Source organism: Humulus lupulus, chromosome 2 (assembly GCF_963169125.1).
Source record: "Humulus lupulus chromosome 2, drHumLupu1.1, whole genome shotgun sequence".
Lineage (NCBI taxonomy): Eukaryota > Viridiplantae > Streptophyta > Magnoliopsida > Rosales > Cannabaceae > Humulus > Humulus lupulus.
Genome location: NC_084794.1, coordinates 176518366 through 176536774, shown reverse-complemented (window position 1 = coordinate 176536774; position 18409 = coordinate 176518366). Strand labels below are relative to the sequence as shown.

General features: G+C 36.1%; 3 protein-coding genes across 5 annotated transcripts; all 3 read right to left on the bottom strand.

Annotated features, from left to right (window-relative positions):
- Nucleotides 1-1552: 1552 nt before the first annotated feature.
- Nucleotides 1553-2341, bottom strand: LOC133814949 (uncharacterized). Its single transcript, XM_062247849.1, has one exon. It carries the CDS (start codon nt 2339-2341, stop codon nt 1553-1555), a length of 789 nt encoding a protein of 262 aa, XP_062103833.1.
- A 7486-nt stretch (nt 2342-9827) lies between these two features.
- On the bottom strand, nt 9828-13578 carry LOC133818746 (uncharacterized). The gene is made up of 5 exons (XM_062251784.1): nt 13403-13578; nt 11653-12510; nt 10758-11573; nt 10135-10652; nt 9828-10046 (listed from the first exon to the last, which is right to left on the bottom strand). Exons 2-5 carry the CDS (start codon nt 12508-12510, stop codon nt 9905-9907), a joined length of 2334 nt encoding a protein of 777 aa, XP_062107768.1. The 5' UTR covers nt 13403-13578; the 3' UTR covers nt 9828-9904.
- A 576-nt stretch (nt 13579-14154) lies between these two features.
- LOC133818745 (DNA-directed RNA polymerases II, IV and V subunit 12) lies at nt 14155-17688 on the bottom strand. Of its 3 annotated transcripts, none has more exons than XM_062251781.1 (6): nt 17462-17688; nt 17219-17319; nt 17065-17125; nt 16868-16960; nt 16471-16529; nt 14155-14442 (listed from the first exon to the last, which is right to left on the bottom strand). In XM_062251781.1, exons 3-6 carry the CDS (start codon nt 17102-17104, stop codon nt 14356-14358), a joined length of 279 nt encoding a protein of 92 aa, XP_062107765.1. In that variant the 5' UTR covers nt 17105-17125; nt 17219-17319; nt 17462-17688; the 3' UTR covers nt 14155-14355. The 3 variants fall into 3 exon arrangements, with proteins under 3 accessions (XP_062107765.1, XP_062107766.1, XP_062107767.1); XM_062251782.1 differs by having other exon boundaries at nt 17219-17309; nt 17462-17682; XM_062251783.1 differs by lacking the exon at nt 16471-16529 and having other exon boundaries at nt 17462-17686.
- Between the last annotated feature and the right edge of the window lie 721 nt (nt 17689-18409).

Sequence of the window (18409 nt, the reverse complement as noted above, 5' to 3'; positions counted from 1 at the left end):
TGGCGGGGATTCTATGACTTGTGTCGGTTCCTCTGTGGTTGGCTGAGTTGGAACTTCATTTTGATCAGTTTCTTGTCTTGGCGGTAGAGGAATATTGACTGTCTTTCTTTCAACTTCTTGTGTCTCCCAGTTGTATGCAGCATCTTCGTCAAATTTTACGTCTCGGCTGATTATTAGTTTATTTGATTCCAAGCTATAGACTCGATAACCTTTTGATTGAGTACTATAGCCTAAGAAGATTCCTTTTTCAGTCTTCTCATCAAGCTTGCCTCTTTTCTCTTTTGGAATGTGAGAGTAGCATATGCAGCCGAAGACTTTGAGATGCTTTGTTGATGGCTTATGTCCACTCCAAGCTTCGATCGGCGTCTTATTCTGCACGGCTTTGGTTGGACATATGTTGAGCAAGTAGACTGCAGTGCTTACTGCCTCTGCCCAAAATCGTTTTGGGAGACCTTTCTCTAGTAGCATGGCTCTTCCTGCCTCCATAACAGTCCTGTTTTTCCTTTCAGATACGCCGTTTTGTTCTGGTGCGTATCCAACAGTGAGTTGGTGCTCCATCCCTTCATCTTCACAGAACTTGTTGAATTCATTAGAAGTGTATTCTTTGCCTCTATCACTTCTAATTGTCTTGATGTAGTGACCGCTTTGTTTTTCGACATGGGATTTGAATTTTTTGAAAATATCGAAGACTTGCGACTTTTGTTGCATAAAATAAACCCATGTCATTCTAGTAAAGTCATCAATGAAGAGAATGAAGTACCTGTTTTGGTCATTTGATGGAGTGCGCATTGCCCCGCAGACGTCAGTATGGACCAGCTCCAGTGGCTTTTTGGCTCTCCAAGTTTTGCCGGATGGGAAAGGTTGTCGATGTTGTTTCCCGAGCATGCATCCTTCGCAGACTGTGTTGATCTCCTTAATTGCTGGGAGGTCTCGCATCATATTCTTCTGCTTGAGGATCTTTAGCCCATGGAAGTTAAAGTGAACGAACCTTCCATGCCATAACCATGACTCATCTATTTGTGCTTGCATTGCCACACTGCTTGCATATCTCCATTGTATCGGAAAGCATCTGTTTTCTTTCATTTTTACCTTTGTAATTTGAAAGGATTTATCTTGCTTATCATAGATTGTGCAAGAATTTCCTTCAAAATGCAAAGAGTACCCTTTTTCAATCATTTGGCCTACACTAAGTAGGTTTTGATCGATGTTGGGTACCAAGAGTACATCATTGATGTATATCTTGCCTTTTTTAGTGTCAATGGCAATGGTGCCTTTTCCGACTGCTTCCATGAAGTCAGCATTACCGATTTTGACTTTAGTCTTGGATTTATCAAGACTACAAAAGATGCTTTCATTTTTCGTCATGTGGTTACTACAACCACTATCAAGATACCAAGTATCTTTTCCTTCTTCTGTTGCAGCTTGGCAGACATAGAAGAGATTACTTTCAACATTTTTCTCTTCGGAAAAATTAGCTTGATGGGATTTCTTTAAACGACAAGTTTTTTCAGTGTGGCCAAATTTTTTACAATTTTGGCACTGTGGTTTTCCTTTAAACCAGCAGTCTTTCTCCAAAGTGAATTTTTCTTTTACAAATGCCACATGGAGGATACTTGTCATTATTTTCTTTTTGTTTTTCTTGTGTCTTTTTCCCATCAACATTTGGTTTTTGAGACCGTGGATTGATTTTAGACTGAAAGGCATTTTCAGCTTCACTTTCCTTATGCCTTTCTCGTCTATTTTCATATGCTTCAAGAGAGCCCATTAGTTCAGTTGGTGATAGAGTTTCTAAATCTTTAGTTTCCTCTATCACAGAAACTATTGAATCATATTTTTCTGTACAAGAAATTAGTATCTTTTGTACTATATTCTTGTCAGAAATTATTTCTCCGTAGGCTCCCATTTGATTTACTATTTCTTTAATTCTAGAATAGTAATCTTTTGCAGTCTCATTATCTTTCATTTTAAGATTTTCAAAATCTCTTCTAAGCTTTTGTAGTCTAACAGTGCGTACCTTAATTGTTCCTTGGAACTCCTCCTGCAGCGTGTCCCATGCTTCTTTTGCCGTTGCTGCGCCCATAATCTGTGGAAAAAGATTGTCTGCCATAGCTTGCTGCAAGCAGTATAATGCATGAGAATCCTTTTGTTGACTATCCTCCATTACCTTCTTTTGATCTTCCGAAAGAGATGTAATGTCTTCCGGAATAGTGACTCCCTCTTCAATAATTTTCCATAGATTTTGTGATCGAAAATAGGTCCTCATTTTGATGGACCAAAAATCGTAGTTTTCTCCATGGAAAATTGGAAGAGGTAGAGAAGAGCGGTTGGACTCCAAACTCATGTTGATGAGCGGAAAAGATTACGCCCAGTGATATGATCGAACGGGGCTCTGATACCACTGATGGAATGTTAAATGAAATTGAGTAAGATAATTGTTATTTGTATATGAATTATTTAAATTATTATGTATGGAGGTTGTATAAGATGGATATTAGGTAGTGTAGTATGATGATGTTGATAAGTTGGATGATTGGTGGGACAAGGAAGAGTTATGTTTTATTTTTATGTGTGTAGGAAAAGAGGAGACAAGGTAGTAAGTTAGTAGTAAAAGACTTGATTTGACTACTCAAGCTTGGTTACAATTTGGAAGCTTGATGGGGTATTTATAGTTGCTTACCCCTACATTTAATTTTATCTAGATTATTCTAGTTCTATATGATTTACAACTTTTCTAGACTTTTCTAATTGATTTACATTCTTCTTGATTGGTTACTTCTACTTTTCTAAATATTCTAGGCTTTTCTAGTTTATTTATTTTACTAGATTTCTAAAGTTTTCACTAGAATATTCTAAGATACAAATATTCTAGAAATGTGTAGCACATTTTAACAATGAGACTAAAATATCATTCTACCCCTCATTGTATGTTATCCTTAAAACACTTAGTTCCTTGTAAATGATATTTCAGTAAACTAATATTAATTACTGAAATGAGATCTCTATCATTTAGCACCTTGAACCAAACTAAAAGGAAACCAGCATTTTACTTCTTTATCAGAAGCTATAGATATTCATATCTATGATTAACACTCTCACTCAATTATACTACCGAGTTCCCAAGATATAAGTATGGGCTAGTACGCAAGGTAAGCATGTAGGGTAAGCTGGTAACGAACAAGTCAAAGAACTCAAATAATACAATTAGTTAGAATACTAACCACTCATAATTGAGATTGAATTGACCTATGGTCAACTATATGATATGACTAGAATAGATAATAACGGTATGTTTACTTATCTTATCTACTGTCAATATCGGTCCAGTCCGATGTAACAAATACATCTGATCTTATCTACTTTGCTAATGTTCTGGAAAGAACATAACACTGCAATATGTAAGTAAATCATATCGTAGATTGGCAAGTCAGTGTAAATCCTGTGCACTGACTATTCTTAGGACAAACTTATGTATGAACATATAATCGTATTTATATTCCAATGTGATTACATCACTATTTATATGATTAGTTATATGCTCAGGATTTAATAGAAGTTTATATTAAACAAATAATCATGAAAATAAAACATGTAAGCAAAATAATTGACCAAGTCAAAAATGATTTATATTCTTTTATTGATAATAAAATAATATTATAAAGAAATTGAGTTTTAATTAAGGCATAAAACCCCAACAGGTATTGCCACCATAAATAAAGATTGGAGGGTTAAGTGTAAGAAATTTTAAAGATAACGAGATTTTGCCGCCAATTACTCTTTATATTTTGTTTTTGTTCACTTGTTTTTATTCTATTTAGTTTTATTTTGTTTCTTCTATGTATTGGATTTAACATTAATTAATTGCTTACTCTAAAAGAGGAAGAAAAAAAAAATTAATTTCAACTAAATTCATTATATCAATATGTATGTATTTATGGAGGAAAATACTACAATGAAGTGTCAAAAAGATGGTGCAATGCTATATTTAGCAATATTACCAAAAGTATAACTCTATTAAATGATATTCCAAAAAGTGTATATAGCATGTGTCAAATTTGGCACATCAATAAATGCTACTTTTTTATTTACCATATTAACATTAATTATTATTATTGAATAGTTGACAATTAATAACCAATCATATATTATTTTTTATTTATTTGTTTAATGAAAAATTTCTTGGAGTACATAATTTGGATAATAAAAAATTAAAAATATTGTATGTTTTCAATAAATATTGAATGAATTATTGACTTTTTCTGTTAATTTGCATTTTGTGCATTGCAGCACAATTATAAATATTGAGTCACATATAGCATTTACTTATTTTTTGTACTAAATTTGGCACAAAAGTTACATCTTGCATTGGAGATGGTTACTTTATAAATTTTTCTCTAAACCTACCTTTCCACTATTCTCTATTATGTAATTTACATATATTTTCAATTAAATATGAAAGTCATTTCCTTTTAATTTAATATCATATATATATATAAGCGCTTCTTATACTTTTTCGAAAAAAGTTTTTCTTAACCGTTCTTCTTCAACATTTTTTGTAGTATTGATACTTAGTGTTTTGTTGTGTTATCAATAGTTTTTGTATTTTGTTATGTTATGTTCAATTTAAGTTTGTTGTGTAAATCAATGAAAATGGAAACTTAAGATTCATCTATTGCAGAAGTAATTTACAGATAAGTTTTCTTTCTTCTTATTGATTCATTTTAAAATTTATTTCATTTAGTTGATCATTTAAGTTTGTCTTCTGATAGATAGTGATTAATTTTTTTAGGAATCATTACTATTTTACAAAATTTATATATTAGTTGATGTCAATGATTTTAATGGTGATTTATTTTTCAGTAAAAGTTTCTTAATCATTGTTTTAGGTTTTCTAGCCCTTTTATTTCTTTCTTCTCTGAAAATGTTCTCCTTAAATACAAGTAAATAGTTGTTAGTTGATTATTTCAAATTATATTATTTTATTATTCGTTTTTTTAAATAATATTGATTAGTTATTATTATTTGCAGAGATGTATCTTTTCGTAATTTGTTAGTTTACTAAAATACTAGTTATTCATTATTTCAATGAGTACAAGTTTAAATTACTTCTTATTCAATAATATATATTGTTCCCTTACATAAATTTCTTTATTTTAGTTTATCAATAATGTAGGTTGATTTTCTTCCCCAAAATCTCTTTATGATGGTTGATCAATCTTTTGTGTGAATTTCGTTGTTGTTTCAGCTATACTAAGGATCCTTGTTTATTTATAATATAGGATCTACATAAATTGTATTAAGGTTGGTGTCCAATTTTTAGGAGTAATGATAATCTATAATTCTTACAGATTAGAAGCCGTGATACTTAAGTGATCTAGGACTGAACCTAAAAATCATTAAATCTTCACATTCACATACTCAGACGATCCACTTTCAAACCTAGAAAATCACTCGTTTTTTTTTGTGCATTAATTCTAATCAATCCTAGCGCTATTGTTTTTTGTCTAACAAAAACTCATACTAAACTCAAAAAGAACCAAAGTAAGAACATATACTAAAAAATTTCATAAAACATCTCCAATGCAAGATGTAAATTTTGTGTCAAATTTACCACAAAAAATAATTTAATGTTATATTTTGCTCAATATTTGCAATTGTGCTCCAATGCACAAAATGCAAATTAATACAAAACAATCAATAATTCATTTAATATTTATTGAGAATAAATCAAAATTTAATTTTTTTATTATCCAAATTATGTACTCTAAGAAATTTTCCATTAAAAAAAATAATAAAAAATGATGTATGGTTGATCACTAATTGTCAACTACTCAATTATAATAATTAGTGGCAATATATTATATAAAAAAATAGCATTTATTGATATGACAAATTTGACTCATGTTATATTTTGTACTAAATTTAATACAACTTTTAACATGTGCTAAATTTGGCACACTTTTTAGAAGGGAAATTTGACTTTTTATGCTTAATAGCATGGTGTAATACAAAATAATGCTAGGCATTTTTAACATTACAAAATAATGCCAAATTTTTTGCTAGTACCCAAAATACCCCTAAAAACAACTATCTCATCTCTTCCCTCCCCCTCTCTTCCTTCCTCATCTCTTCCTTCTTCTTGTTTCTTCCTCACTCTCACTCACCTCACCTCACCTCACACCACCACTAAGAGCACCACGGTAGAGCTTGGGACCGCCACTAAGAAAGCCATTTGTAGACTAAAGTAAGGGTTGAGAAATCTTGGAGAAAAATTTAATGGGTAAGCAATTTTTTCTTAAATACTTGGATTAGTGATGTTTCCTTTAAACTTTTTGAGCATTTCGTATAGATCTGAGCAATATTTGTACATTTTTTTGGGTTTTTTTTGGTTTTTTGTCGATCTGCGTTTTCTGGGAATTTTCTGGGTTAGTGTTGTGCTCGATGGGTGCTCGATGCCTGCTCGATGCAGGCTCGATGACACACCAATTTTAGCGTTGCATGTTCTGCTCGATGGGTACTCGATACCTACCCGATGGGTACTCGATGGTAATGTTCATTCTCACTTTTTCATGCATGCTCGATAGATGCTCGATGCCTGCTCGATGCAGGCTCGATGACACACCAATTTTAGCGTTGCATGTTCTGCTCGATGGGTACTCGATACCTACTCGATGGGTACTCGATGGTAATGTTCATTCTCACTTTTTCATGCATGCTCGATAAATGCTCGATGCCTGCTCGATGCAAGCTCGATGGCACATCATTTTTTATGTTGCATGTTGTACTCGATGGGTACTCGATACCTACTCGATGGGTACTCGATGGTAATGTGCATTCTCACTTTTTCATGCATGCTCGATAAATGCTCGATGCCTGCTTGATGCAAGCTCGATGGTACATCATTTTTTACGTTGCATGTTGTACTCGATGGGTACTCGATACCTACTCGATGGGTACTCGATGGTAATGTGCATTCTCACTTTTCATGCATGCTCGATAGATGCTCGATGCCTGCTCGATGCAAGCTCGATTGCACATATTTTTTTCCGTTGCATGTTGTGCTCGATGGTTACTCGGTAGCTACTCGATGCAAGCTCGATGGTCATGTTTTTCAACATCATTAAAATACCATTTGTGTTTGTGTTTTTTTATTTCAGGTTCTACTGTTTACGTATTTGTTTCTTACAACGGTGTTTGGGAAATGCATGGTAGGAAATGGTATTTTAAGGATGCTGAAGGTGAAGTGATACCAGTAGAGAATGATGTCACTTACTTGCAACTACTTGACATACTGCACGAGACATTTCAGGTGGATAGAGAGGTGTATGAATTGAAACTCGAGGTGCCATACGTATGCGGCAAGCAACCATTTGCACCGGTTCAATTGAAGAATGATAGTCAAGTTCGTGTATTCTTAGGAATAAGCTTGAATGAACGGGTAGTCTTATGTGTGACTCCACTTAAGAAGAATGTCATATCAGATCCTTCTCCTAGTGTGAACAAAAAAGACACGACTAGTATCGATCCATCTCTTGCAGGTAGCAGTTACAAGCATCTTAGCGAGGTGGGCACTTTTGTTCCAGTTACTGATCCGATGGCTACTATTCAGCTTGATATACCACAAGGAGGTCCCACAGGTGTGCTTGAGGCATATGAGTACGATCCCTATGTGAATGATGATCCAGTTGGTAATTGCTTTGAAGATAATGATGATGGTTCCGAGGATGACTCGTATTATAGTGCAGATGTTTCAAATGAGGAGTTAAACATTTCCCAAGCCCAACAAGTAGAAGAAGAGTCAGGACTGCCTCTTGCACAGGCACCTCTCCCAACTCAAGGACGCCGAGCACCTGCTCGAAGCAGTAATCAACCTGCTAGGACAGAAGATAACACTGGGTGGAGGGAGACAATTGTATCAAGAGAAGATCACACCAGATGGAGTGCCCCAATGTTTACAAAAGAAGATATTGAGGCATCTGCTAAAACCCATTCCTCATCATCTGGTGGACCAATGGGAGAAATATATGTTGGGAAGACTTTTGAGGACAAGAATGATTTAAAAACCAAAGCTGCTCTATTTGCAATGAAGAATAACTTTGAGTATATGGTGAAAAAGTCTGGTACTGACGTGTGGTATATCACATGCAAAGATCCTGACTGTTGTTGGAGATTGAGAGGGAAAAAACAACCAATGTCCCCCATGTTTGAGATCACGGTATACAAGAGCGTACACACATGCTCACTAGAAGTGCGACAAAAAGGTCATCGTCAAGCTGCACCGTGGGTCGTTGGACACCTCATAAAGAACAAATACGCAGTTGATGGGACCAGTTACATGGCAAACAACATAAAGGAGGATATGAAGAAAAATTTTGGTATTGATATGAGTTATGAAAAGGCATGGAGATGTAGAGAGAAGGCACTTACGTATGTTAGGGGGACATATGAGGATTCGTATTGCAAGTTGCCATCCTACTTGCACATGTTGCAGCAAAAGAATCCAGGTACAATTACTGATTTTGTCACTGAAGATGGTCGTTTCCTATATTGCTTCTTTGCCCTTGGAGTTTGTAGGAGAGGATTCAGATTTTGTCGTCCTGTGATATGTGTGGATGGCACGTTCTTGAAGAATAAGTACGGTGGCCACATGCTATGTGCCGTTGCTTTGGATGCGAATAGTCATTTATATCCAATTGCCTTCGGGTTGGTGGATAGTGAGAACCACAACTCGTGGAAATATTTCATGACGAAGTTGAAGGAAGCCATTGGGGACGTTGATGACTTGGCTTTCGTGTCAGATAGGCATGCGAGTATTATTCATGCTCTAGAGGTTGTCTTTCCTGATGCCTACCACGGCGCATGCTACCATCACATCAGTATGAATGTGAAAGCCAAGTTCAAGACTGATCACTGTCACAGTGAGATGTGGCAGCAGCCTATGCATGGAAGAAGACGGAATTTCTAAAGCATTATGAAAATATTAAGCGAATGGATCCTCCTATAGCTGCCTATTTGGAGGGAATTGGTTTCGATAAGTGGTCTCGTCCTTTCTTTCCTGGAAAACGATACAATATAATGACTAGCAACTACGCTGAAAGCTTCAACAACAAGACCAAGGATGCAAGAACCTTTCCAGTTACAATTTTTTTAGAATTCATTCAGTTCACACTACAGTCTTGGTTTTCTGAACGACGTAGTGTGACAGAGAAGACTACCACCAAATTATCCACCCTGATGGAGGCAGATGTATCGAACAATGCTGACAAAGGAAGGTTCATGAATGTCTATGCCCTTGGTCAATTCGAGTTTCATGTAACTGATGCAGACAGCAATGCTGAGGTGAATTTGATGACGAAATCATGCTCATGTGGGGTATTCCAGCTCATAGGCACACCTTGTCCCCATGCAGCTGCAGCAGCTATAGAGCGTGGAGTGAACCTTTACTCTTTGTGTTCACCGTTTTACACCATTGAGTCATGGAGGAATTCGTACAAAGAAACCATTTACCCAACTGGGAACGAGGATGACTGGATACTTCCAGATGACATTAAGAATATGGTAGTTGGTGTACCCATAGAGAAACAACAAGTTGGTCGCCCAAAAAAACCAAAGCTAGGAAGACCAAGGACAAATCGTTGGCCATCTGGCGAGGAAAAACCAGTTACAATGCGTAAGTGTAGTAGATGTGGTGGTCGTGGCCACAACAAATCCTCATGCAAAGCTCGGCTTTGAGTTTATTTTTTGTTGTATTTTATTTAAACTTGAAGTTGAAGGTTATTTTTCGTTTTCTTTTTTTATTGTCGTTAATGAATTTTGGTTGTTAATTGTCGTTAATAAAAAGATACTCGACTCAAAAAAATTTCTTAAAAATCTACATTTTAAGCAAATAAATATAACATGAGAATGTTCAATGTCTAACATTCTGATACCATAAGTCAACTGTCCATTTGTTTCTGAACAACTCCATGTTGTCATCGCAAATCGTGTCAAGTGGTAGCCTACCCAATAAGTGTTCGATGTGCTTGATGGCGTACACACCACAATCTCCACTGTAACCAAAACATAAATTGCATTAGTAACAAAATCAACATGGAATTTAATTTAAAAAACTTGAATAAAAACTAGACTTTTGTTTACCTGACTTTGGTTTGGGGTACTGAATCAACTGGCATGCGGTGCACATTGAACTCTTTGCATCTTTTAGCTCCAGGTGGAATCTTCAACCGAGGGTCGTCCTTGAAAAGTTGTGACTGTAATAACAACGATGGGAACAAAGTAGACCATGACTTCATAAAAGATTGCAGTTGTTTATCACTTATCACGGTCACGTCCGAATCATAAACATTCAGAGTCCAAGTAGAAATGGAGGCTTCAACTGCAAACCAATGCGCTTGAAGGTAGTTCTGGCACCAATATACAGTGTCTACTCCCTTCCACGATGCCAGAAATTGATTGTCAATTCCCGTAATCATTGATATCACATCTGAATCCCACAAAAACCTTTTCTTATCCGCTTCCTTGGCATTCTGATATGCATCATAACGGGCCGGTACCACTTGTGAGAACATAATATTCATCACAACACCATCTTGCCGATACGCCCCGGGATAGAACTGTCGACGCCTACGTAGCATATGCATGGCCGCATCAATATGCTGCAAAAATGATTGGAAAGTAATTAATCAGCCTATCGAAACCCCTATTGAACCCACTGCTTATACCAGATAACAAATATTAATAAATTTAATAAAATTACTTACCCCATCATCGATCCAAAACTGTGGTGTCTTCATCGTCAGAAACCAACTCGGACCATACACACCAGATTGGACATCCCTCTTCGTCTTGTTCGGAATATCTCCAAGCAACCACTTGCCGACCGTTCTGTACTGTGTAGCAAGTGGCTTCTTTAGAGGGTCGAGGACTAATGGCACGTCATCAATCGCATCCAAACGAGCTTTCTTTCTGGTTGGGTCGGTGTAGTCTTCAAATTTCTTAGGTTTGCGTCTTTTCCTCTTGGCCAATTGAAACTCTACACCAGCAACATCCCCAGGTTCTATAATAGCAACACCTGGGGTCTCAGGATTTGCTGTGAGTACTATCGGGGGAGGAGTGCCTATGTCATGTGAGACAAAATCATCTGGGAGGTCAAGTGAGTCGGAATCAGAATCAGAATCATTTGGAAGATCTTGTACGAATGTTAAGATCTTATTGACAGCATCCATGATGACCGCCTGGTTCTCTAGGATGGTATCCTGACGACTCTCGACTCGCTCCAACCTCTCCAACACCTCCCGTAAATCAGGTTGATCAGGACTGGGGTGTACCGATGGGGCTGGGGCCGAGGGTGTGGGGTCGATGGGGACTGGGGTATCCTCATCATCAGGGCCATCAACAAAAATATTTGCTGCCTTCGCAACCTCAGCAGCTATCTCCGCCACCTTCTCAAAATCAGTGGGAGTTTCTACCTCTTCTTCTTGGCCCAACCCGGGATACAAGGGAGCATCACCCTCCGTCAGAGCGCTATAATAATCTATCTCCGAAGGCCGGGGCTTCAACATGGACAACACAATCAACTGCATCAAATACAAAGCATTAAGTCAGTTTGAAACCACCAAAGAATACTCTATTTTGACATAATATAGCAGAACTTACACTCGTCTTCTTGAACATCGGTGCAAGGTCGGCCTTCGAAATAGGACGCTCCTTATTGCTCGACCAACTAAGCATCCTCGGAAACTGGTTTCCATGGTTAATACCATACTCACGTGCAAACTGCTGGATGGCTTCATATGCCCAATACTGCAATGCAGGGACATAACCATACAAACTGTATTTTGCTTCTTTCTGTTTCCCCTTAACTTCCTTTTTCTTCTCATAGTTCCTTTTCTGATGATGCATGTCTTTCTTACATGAATCCATAAGCTTGTTAAAAGACACCTTCCCCCATGGGTAAGTAAAGAAGTACTCAGTGTCCTCCACCATCTTCAGCGAATCTATCCAGACATTTAACTTGCCCTCTCGTGCAAGTAAAACCCCCTCAACAAAGAAACATAGGCCCAACTTGTAGGCATCTTCAACTACAGTGCAGTTTTTTAAAGCAGCCTCCAAATGCATTAACTTCACTGTTTCTTCATCATTAAAGTACTCCTTGATTAAGCGGTCACTAGTCAAGTGTTTCTTCAAATCAGTCTCAGATGGCCCGGAACTAAAGTTCAACCCCGTAACCAAAGCAAACTCGCCTCTACCAAATCTGCAGGGTCTAGATCCCAAATGTAAATGCAACTCATCCTCTTTGAAGCACTGGATCTTGCGCAACATTAATTGATGCATGAGAGATGCAGAGAAGTCCAATTTCTCAGCCGTGAAAAATTGTTTGAATGGGGATTCCTTCACCCTTTCTATCAACCCGAGCTCCTCAAACTTGTCCTTGATTGTTTTAAAGTAACCATTGCCCCTATATGTGACTCGTCCAGGAAAGTGATCTGTCAAGGGTAAAAGATACTTCGGCATCTGCAAAAAATAAAGATAACAATAATACAGTTAAATAAAGTCGCATGAAAAATCCATAAATAAACATACATGCAACCATCGAACCCATCTCGAACACCCATCGAACCCCAACCCGAGTACCCATCGAACCCCCTATCGAACCCCTAGAGCATGCATCGAACCACCATCGAACCCAACATAAGACCCAATCCATCGAGCATGCATCGAACCCCCATCGAGCATGCATCTAATTTCTTAGTTTTAAACCCGGAACCCATAATGGGCCTACCCCATCGAACCCCTAAGGCCTATCCTATCGAACCAACATCGACAAGCATCAAACCCAACAAATACCAAACCCATCGAGCATGCATCGAACCCCATCGAGCATGAATCGAACCCAACAAATACACAACCCATCGAGCATGCATCGATCCCCCATCGAGCATCGAACCTAAACTTGGAACCCTTAACGGCTTAACCTATCGAACCCCCATCGAGCATGCATCGAACCCCCCCATCGAGCATCGAACCTAAACTTGGAACCCTTAACGGCTTAACCTATCGAACCCCCATCGAGCATGCATCGAACCCCCCCCCCCCCCATCGAGCATGCATCGAACCCCCATCGAGCATCGAACCTAAACTTGGAACCCTTAACGTCTTAACCTATCGAACCCCCATCGAGCATGCATCGAACCCCCATCGAGCATGCATCGAACCTCCCATCGAGCAACCTTACAGACCCACAAAAATCCCAGGCTTCACTAAAACATACCCACACTATTCCATACCCAAAACAAACCAGATTAATCCATACACACAAACAATTCCACACTAATCCATACACATACACACAAACAATTCCACACTAATCCATACACATACACACAAACACAAACAATAAGCTTACCTTTGTTTTGGGTATGGAGAAACTTGAACCGTGGGTTTTGGATGACAGACGGCGAGAGGCAAGACGGAGGCGCGGGGTTTCGACGGGGGCTGTGACGGGGGCTCGACGGGGGGCAGCGCGGCTTCGACGGGGGGCAACGCGACTTCGACGGGGGCCGCGACGGGGACTCGAACCGAGAGTTTGAGAGAGAAAGCTTGAGAAAGCTTGAGAAACCGACGGGGAGATCTGGGTAGTTCAATGGTCGGGGGGTTGGGAGTTTGTGACCGAGAGTTTGAGAGAGAGAGGGAGAATCAAAACTGGGATTGGAGGGAATTGTGACAGGGGTATTTTGGGTACTAGCAAAAAATTTGGCATTATTTTGTAATGTTAAAAATGCCTAGCATTATTTTGTATTACACTACACTATTAAGCATAAAAAGTCAAATTTCCCTTTTAGAACACCAATTGGAGTTATACTTTGTGTAAAATATGCTAAATATAGTATTGCAGCGGCTTACTTCATTCGAGATGATGTTTGAATGGATATACAACTTAATTATTTGAATAAAATTATCGTTGCAAAAAATAATAAATAAATACATTATATACACCTACAATCGCATTCATTCTTAAAACTGTCGATTTTGGCCATTGTTGCTCGAATGCCATCTTCCGATCGTCGGACAATGTAAGAACACCAGCATTCATATGCTTTTTTTCTTAGAGGCATCATTAATCATTATGAAGGCCATATGAATAATAAGTTGAGGATATCGGTGAAAAATCAAAATATTGCAAGGAGTCACATTACATTACCATAAAGATCATGACATTTAATAACACTAGACACCAAACTGAGTTCTCATCATCAATCCCATTATTGACACAGACAAATGCACCAAACAATTCACTTAGTCAATTTCTTTGTTCTTTTCGCCCTAAATTACAAACTACTGAAAGAAATCAAACATTGCCTATGCATAGATAGTCGGAAACAGGACGTGATTTGATTTGTAGTTCAGCCGCATCTCTTCTTCTTCAGCGTGCCTCGTACTGGACAACTGCATCAAGCAAGGGTCATATGAGATCAACAACTTAAACATGAAACTGTAGTGAACTAAAACTAGCACTAGTAAGGAAATATGAATTAGACATTAACTGAAAAGTTTACAATTGCTCACAAAAAATGTCGTCAGGAGAAAATACCAAATAGAAAAACAAGACCAATGGCAACCAATTAGTTACGACGCAAAATCTTTGAAATAGATATAGATGAAAAATATAAATTTATTTTCTCCAAAGCCCCATTATCTTGGAGTTTTCATCACCAATGTTAGTAATGAAGTGAGGGGTAGCAAATAATTGGTTTGCGGTGTATATTATTAAATGAACTTTTAGAGTGACTATACCAAAAGACACTTCAAAAAATTTAATTTTTTTGTCCTTTTTGGGGTGAAATTTGAAATCAAATCTAACATAGTGAATACGGGACGGGACTAGAGTAAAAACAATTATGAAGAACACACAAAAGAGAGAATAAAGGAAGGACAGATAAAACTAAAAGAGAAAGAGAAATAAACCCAAGTCAAGGAATTTCCAGAATATAATCAATGTAGCCCTCCTAAGTCATAATCAATCAAAATCTTTTATGGTAAAAGATACTACAATGTGTTAAAAACGTATTTTCAAATGTATGTCATCACGTTACTTGGTGGGGAACTAAAGTAGTTCAATCTATTATAATGACTAGGTTTTCTTGGAAAGAACATATATAAATATACACACAAAAAACTACTTCACAAAAATATTTTAACATCCTTAATTAACATCAAAGGTAGTCCAGGTGCATGCAAAAGACACTAAAGATGGAAGAAAAGAGAACATGCCCATAAATTAAAGGAATGTAAACTGATAGTTGTATGCATAGATATTGTGTTGCAGATGCAAGGCTCACGCTGCAACATCACATCAAAATTTTAGCCTTGACGCATTAAAATCATCTGGTTATACATGCACCTTATGAACTTCTCTTTAGCTCATGAGCAGCAAGCACCTAGACTCTTTTTTTGTGCTAGTTTCAGTGGAGTTCATTAAATAGTGAGAATCAAAGAAAAGAATGCATATAAATCTTCGAATCAACAATACCGCAGCAATCCCAGACTAACAACTAAATATGAACCTTTCAAGTAAAATGTCTGAGGGATATAGCTGAGCATTGGTCCATTCTCTATCAGGACATACCAAAGTAAATTAATCATTTAATGTCCAAAAGGATTGCTACATTATTTCATATATGACTTCATGATAGATCAACCGTAATTGAATAATTATTACACTTGGGAGAATAGCCTACTAAAGCCTCTACACATTTAATGCAAAGGCATACTTAGTTTCCATAGAACAAACTGTGGAAAACATGTCTGAGGGCTTATGACTGAGAGCACTCACAATGGCTTTTGTATAATAGAGTCTTCAACATAAAAAAAGATTTGTGTTAAAATAGCACTTCATCAGATTTTTTAAAATACAATATTTTTACATTTAGCTACTGCAACTTCTTTAAGTTTATAGAACATTATTTATCACTCTATACATTTTTAATGAGTTTCTCTTTTCTACTTTCCTCTTTCTTTTATTTGAAATGAATAAAAAGGATTTTAAAAAATATAATATTTTAAATTATATGAAGAAAAATTAGATAAGATAATGTTTGGTGTAATGTAAAAGTTGGTATGTAAAACAAGAAAAAGTGAATTTTGGTGATGTATTTTAGAAGAATAGGATAAAGGAGACATTGTAAGTGCTCTAAGTAAAAGGTAGAGGCAGAAATACATTAACCAAATGGTCAAAGTGACAAGGATGTTCTAGGAAAGAGAATGAATATATTATTTATTAACCCAGATAGAATAGAGTCAAACTATCATAAGGTAATTTGCTAACTTACGACAAGAATTCACAAAGCCAACCCTGGTCCCTCAAGCAGTTAAGCTTAATCTACAACAAATCAAATTCTAGTAGATCAACCTAAGAACAGTATTTAGACACTATCACTTCACTATACATTTGCTTTCCAGAAACTCAAAGTTCACCTTAACGGTCATGCTCACGTGGTACAGAAGTGTTATACACTGGCTATAATTGGCGATCCCTTCATCCCAAAAATGCGTTGGTACAACAACACAACAACAAATCAGACTTCACAAAAATATTAGACTTATTTTTCACTGAGATACTATAGAAACGACCTATATATGTATTCAATATTTCTTTTGCAATAAAAATTTAGGTTGCTTAGCATTAAATGTCAATTATATGCTCATGCTCCTTCACTAAAAAGATTCATCTTTTTTTTTTTCTTCATAAAAATGAAGAGGTAAAACAAACGCATATTTTTTGTCAAAAAACACATATTTCTTTTCGAATCAACAGGTACTTGAATAAGAAAAACATTTTGAAGATTAAAAAAAAAGTAATATGAAAACATACTGCGACGAGTGCGTTTCTTGTACAAGATACGGTAGCCACACTCACGGCACTGTATCACATCACCTGGCTTCAGAGTATTCTCCATTCCACAATCTACAAAACCCCAATATCAAAATCCCAACCACTCTCTCATTGTATTATTATTATTATTAAAGAAATTAAAGGGAAAAAAATAGAATAGATGAAGGAAAGCGTACCACCACATATATAGCTGACTGGTTCGGGTGGAGGATCCATGAGCGAATTTTATACAAATAACTGTATTGATTGAAGCATTCAAATTCAGTGAAAAGAAACAATAATTCATGCATATTCATAATACTGATCGAAATCAAAATTAAAAGATGATACCTAATCGAAAGTCAAAGAACGGGTAAGGAGAGCAATAGTTGAGTCCGCAAAGAATAGGGATGCCTATACTCAGAGTCTTCTCTTCTTAAACCTAAAGGCCGCTTTGTCCCAGCCCCAGGGTTAAATTTTGATATAAGTTAAAAAGTTTTAAATTAAAATTCATAATATTTGTTTTAATGCACAAAGCAAAGCTCTCACAGTGACACATATATAAATATAACAATCAGAGTGAAACCAACATACCTTAAGGGGGAGATCCGGAGTTAGAGTCGACCGGGTAGTTGGGAGGGGCGACGAGTGGACTAATTCTGCCGAGTCAGAGCAAAAGTCGCACCGTCGAGCTTAGAGCAGCCACGGCGCCAAGGACAGGGACGGGGAGACGGAGATGGTCTTGTGAGGTGAGAAGGAAGAAGGGCGGCTACGCTACTCTTATGTCTTTCACGAATGGTGTGGGGGAGAAGATTATATATTTATATATATATATATAAATATCCTTCATATAATAATAACTGTTTCGATAACCAAAATTCGAAAATTGTTTAACTTTACCATGTTTATTATATTTATATTTATAGGAGATTGTAAATAGGATTTAAAATTAAATAAATTAAAATATAATATTTTTAAGATATTTTATAATAATAATTATTTAAAAATAATAAAATTATATATTTTATAACTTAAATAAAATTTAATTAAATTTATACTTGATATTATATTAAACATATAATATATAGTTTTTTATTGTCACTGCCAAATTCATTAGAAACTAAAAATAGTTTATTAATATGTGTAGAGATTATTGATATGAATATTTATATATACTATATAACTATAATTTATTCTATTATATATATATATATTTTTTTTTTTAAATAATGAATCAGTTTTTATTAAAATTATAGACAATGTTTACAACTTCAGAAATAAGAAAACTCATTTCTACCTAGTATATATACTAGCTACAAGCAACTTGCAGTGCACTTTTGCTTAATTTTAAAGTTGTAAAATTGTTTATTCAAATATATATTTATTTTTATTATATTTTTTAATTATCATATAAATTTTAAATAAATAAAAAATATCATAAAAATAAATAAAAGATGTTTAATATAATGTATGACATAAACGAATTAAAAAAAAGTAAATACCATTTTGGACATTGTGTTTTACAAAGTTACCGATCGAACA

Coding starts and splice junctions, on each gene's coding strand:
- LOC133818745 (XM_062251781.1), bottom strand. CDS start 17,104: ATGGATCCTCCACCCGAACCAGTCAGCTATATATGTGGTG. Junction 16,961..17,064: donor AGTCAGCTATATATGTGGTG/GTACGCTTTCCT, acceptor GGGGTTTTGTAG/ATTGTGGAATGGAGAATACT. Junction 14,443..16,470: donor ACGTGAGCATGACCGTTAAG/GTGAACTTTGAG, acceptor TGCTTGATGCAG/TTGTCCAGTACGAGGCACGC.
- LOC133814949 (XM_062247849.1), bottom strand. CDS start 2,341: ATGAGTTTGGAGTCCAACCGCTCTTCTCTACCTCTTCCAATTTTCCAT.
- LOC133818746 (XM_062251784.1), bottom strand. CDS start 12,510: ATGCCGAAGTATCTTTTACCCTTGACAGATCACTTTCCTGGACGAGTC. Junction 11,574..11,652: donor CGATGTTCAAGAAGACGAGT/GTAAGTTCTGCT, acceptor TATTTGATGCAG/TTGATTGTGTTGTCCATGTT. Junction 10,653..10,757: donor AGTTTTGGATCGATGATGGG/GTAAGTAATTTT, acceptor TCATTTTTGCAG/CATATTGATGCGGCCATGCA.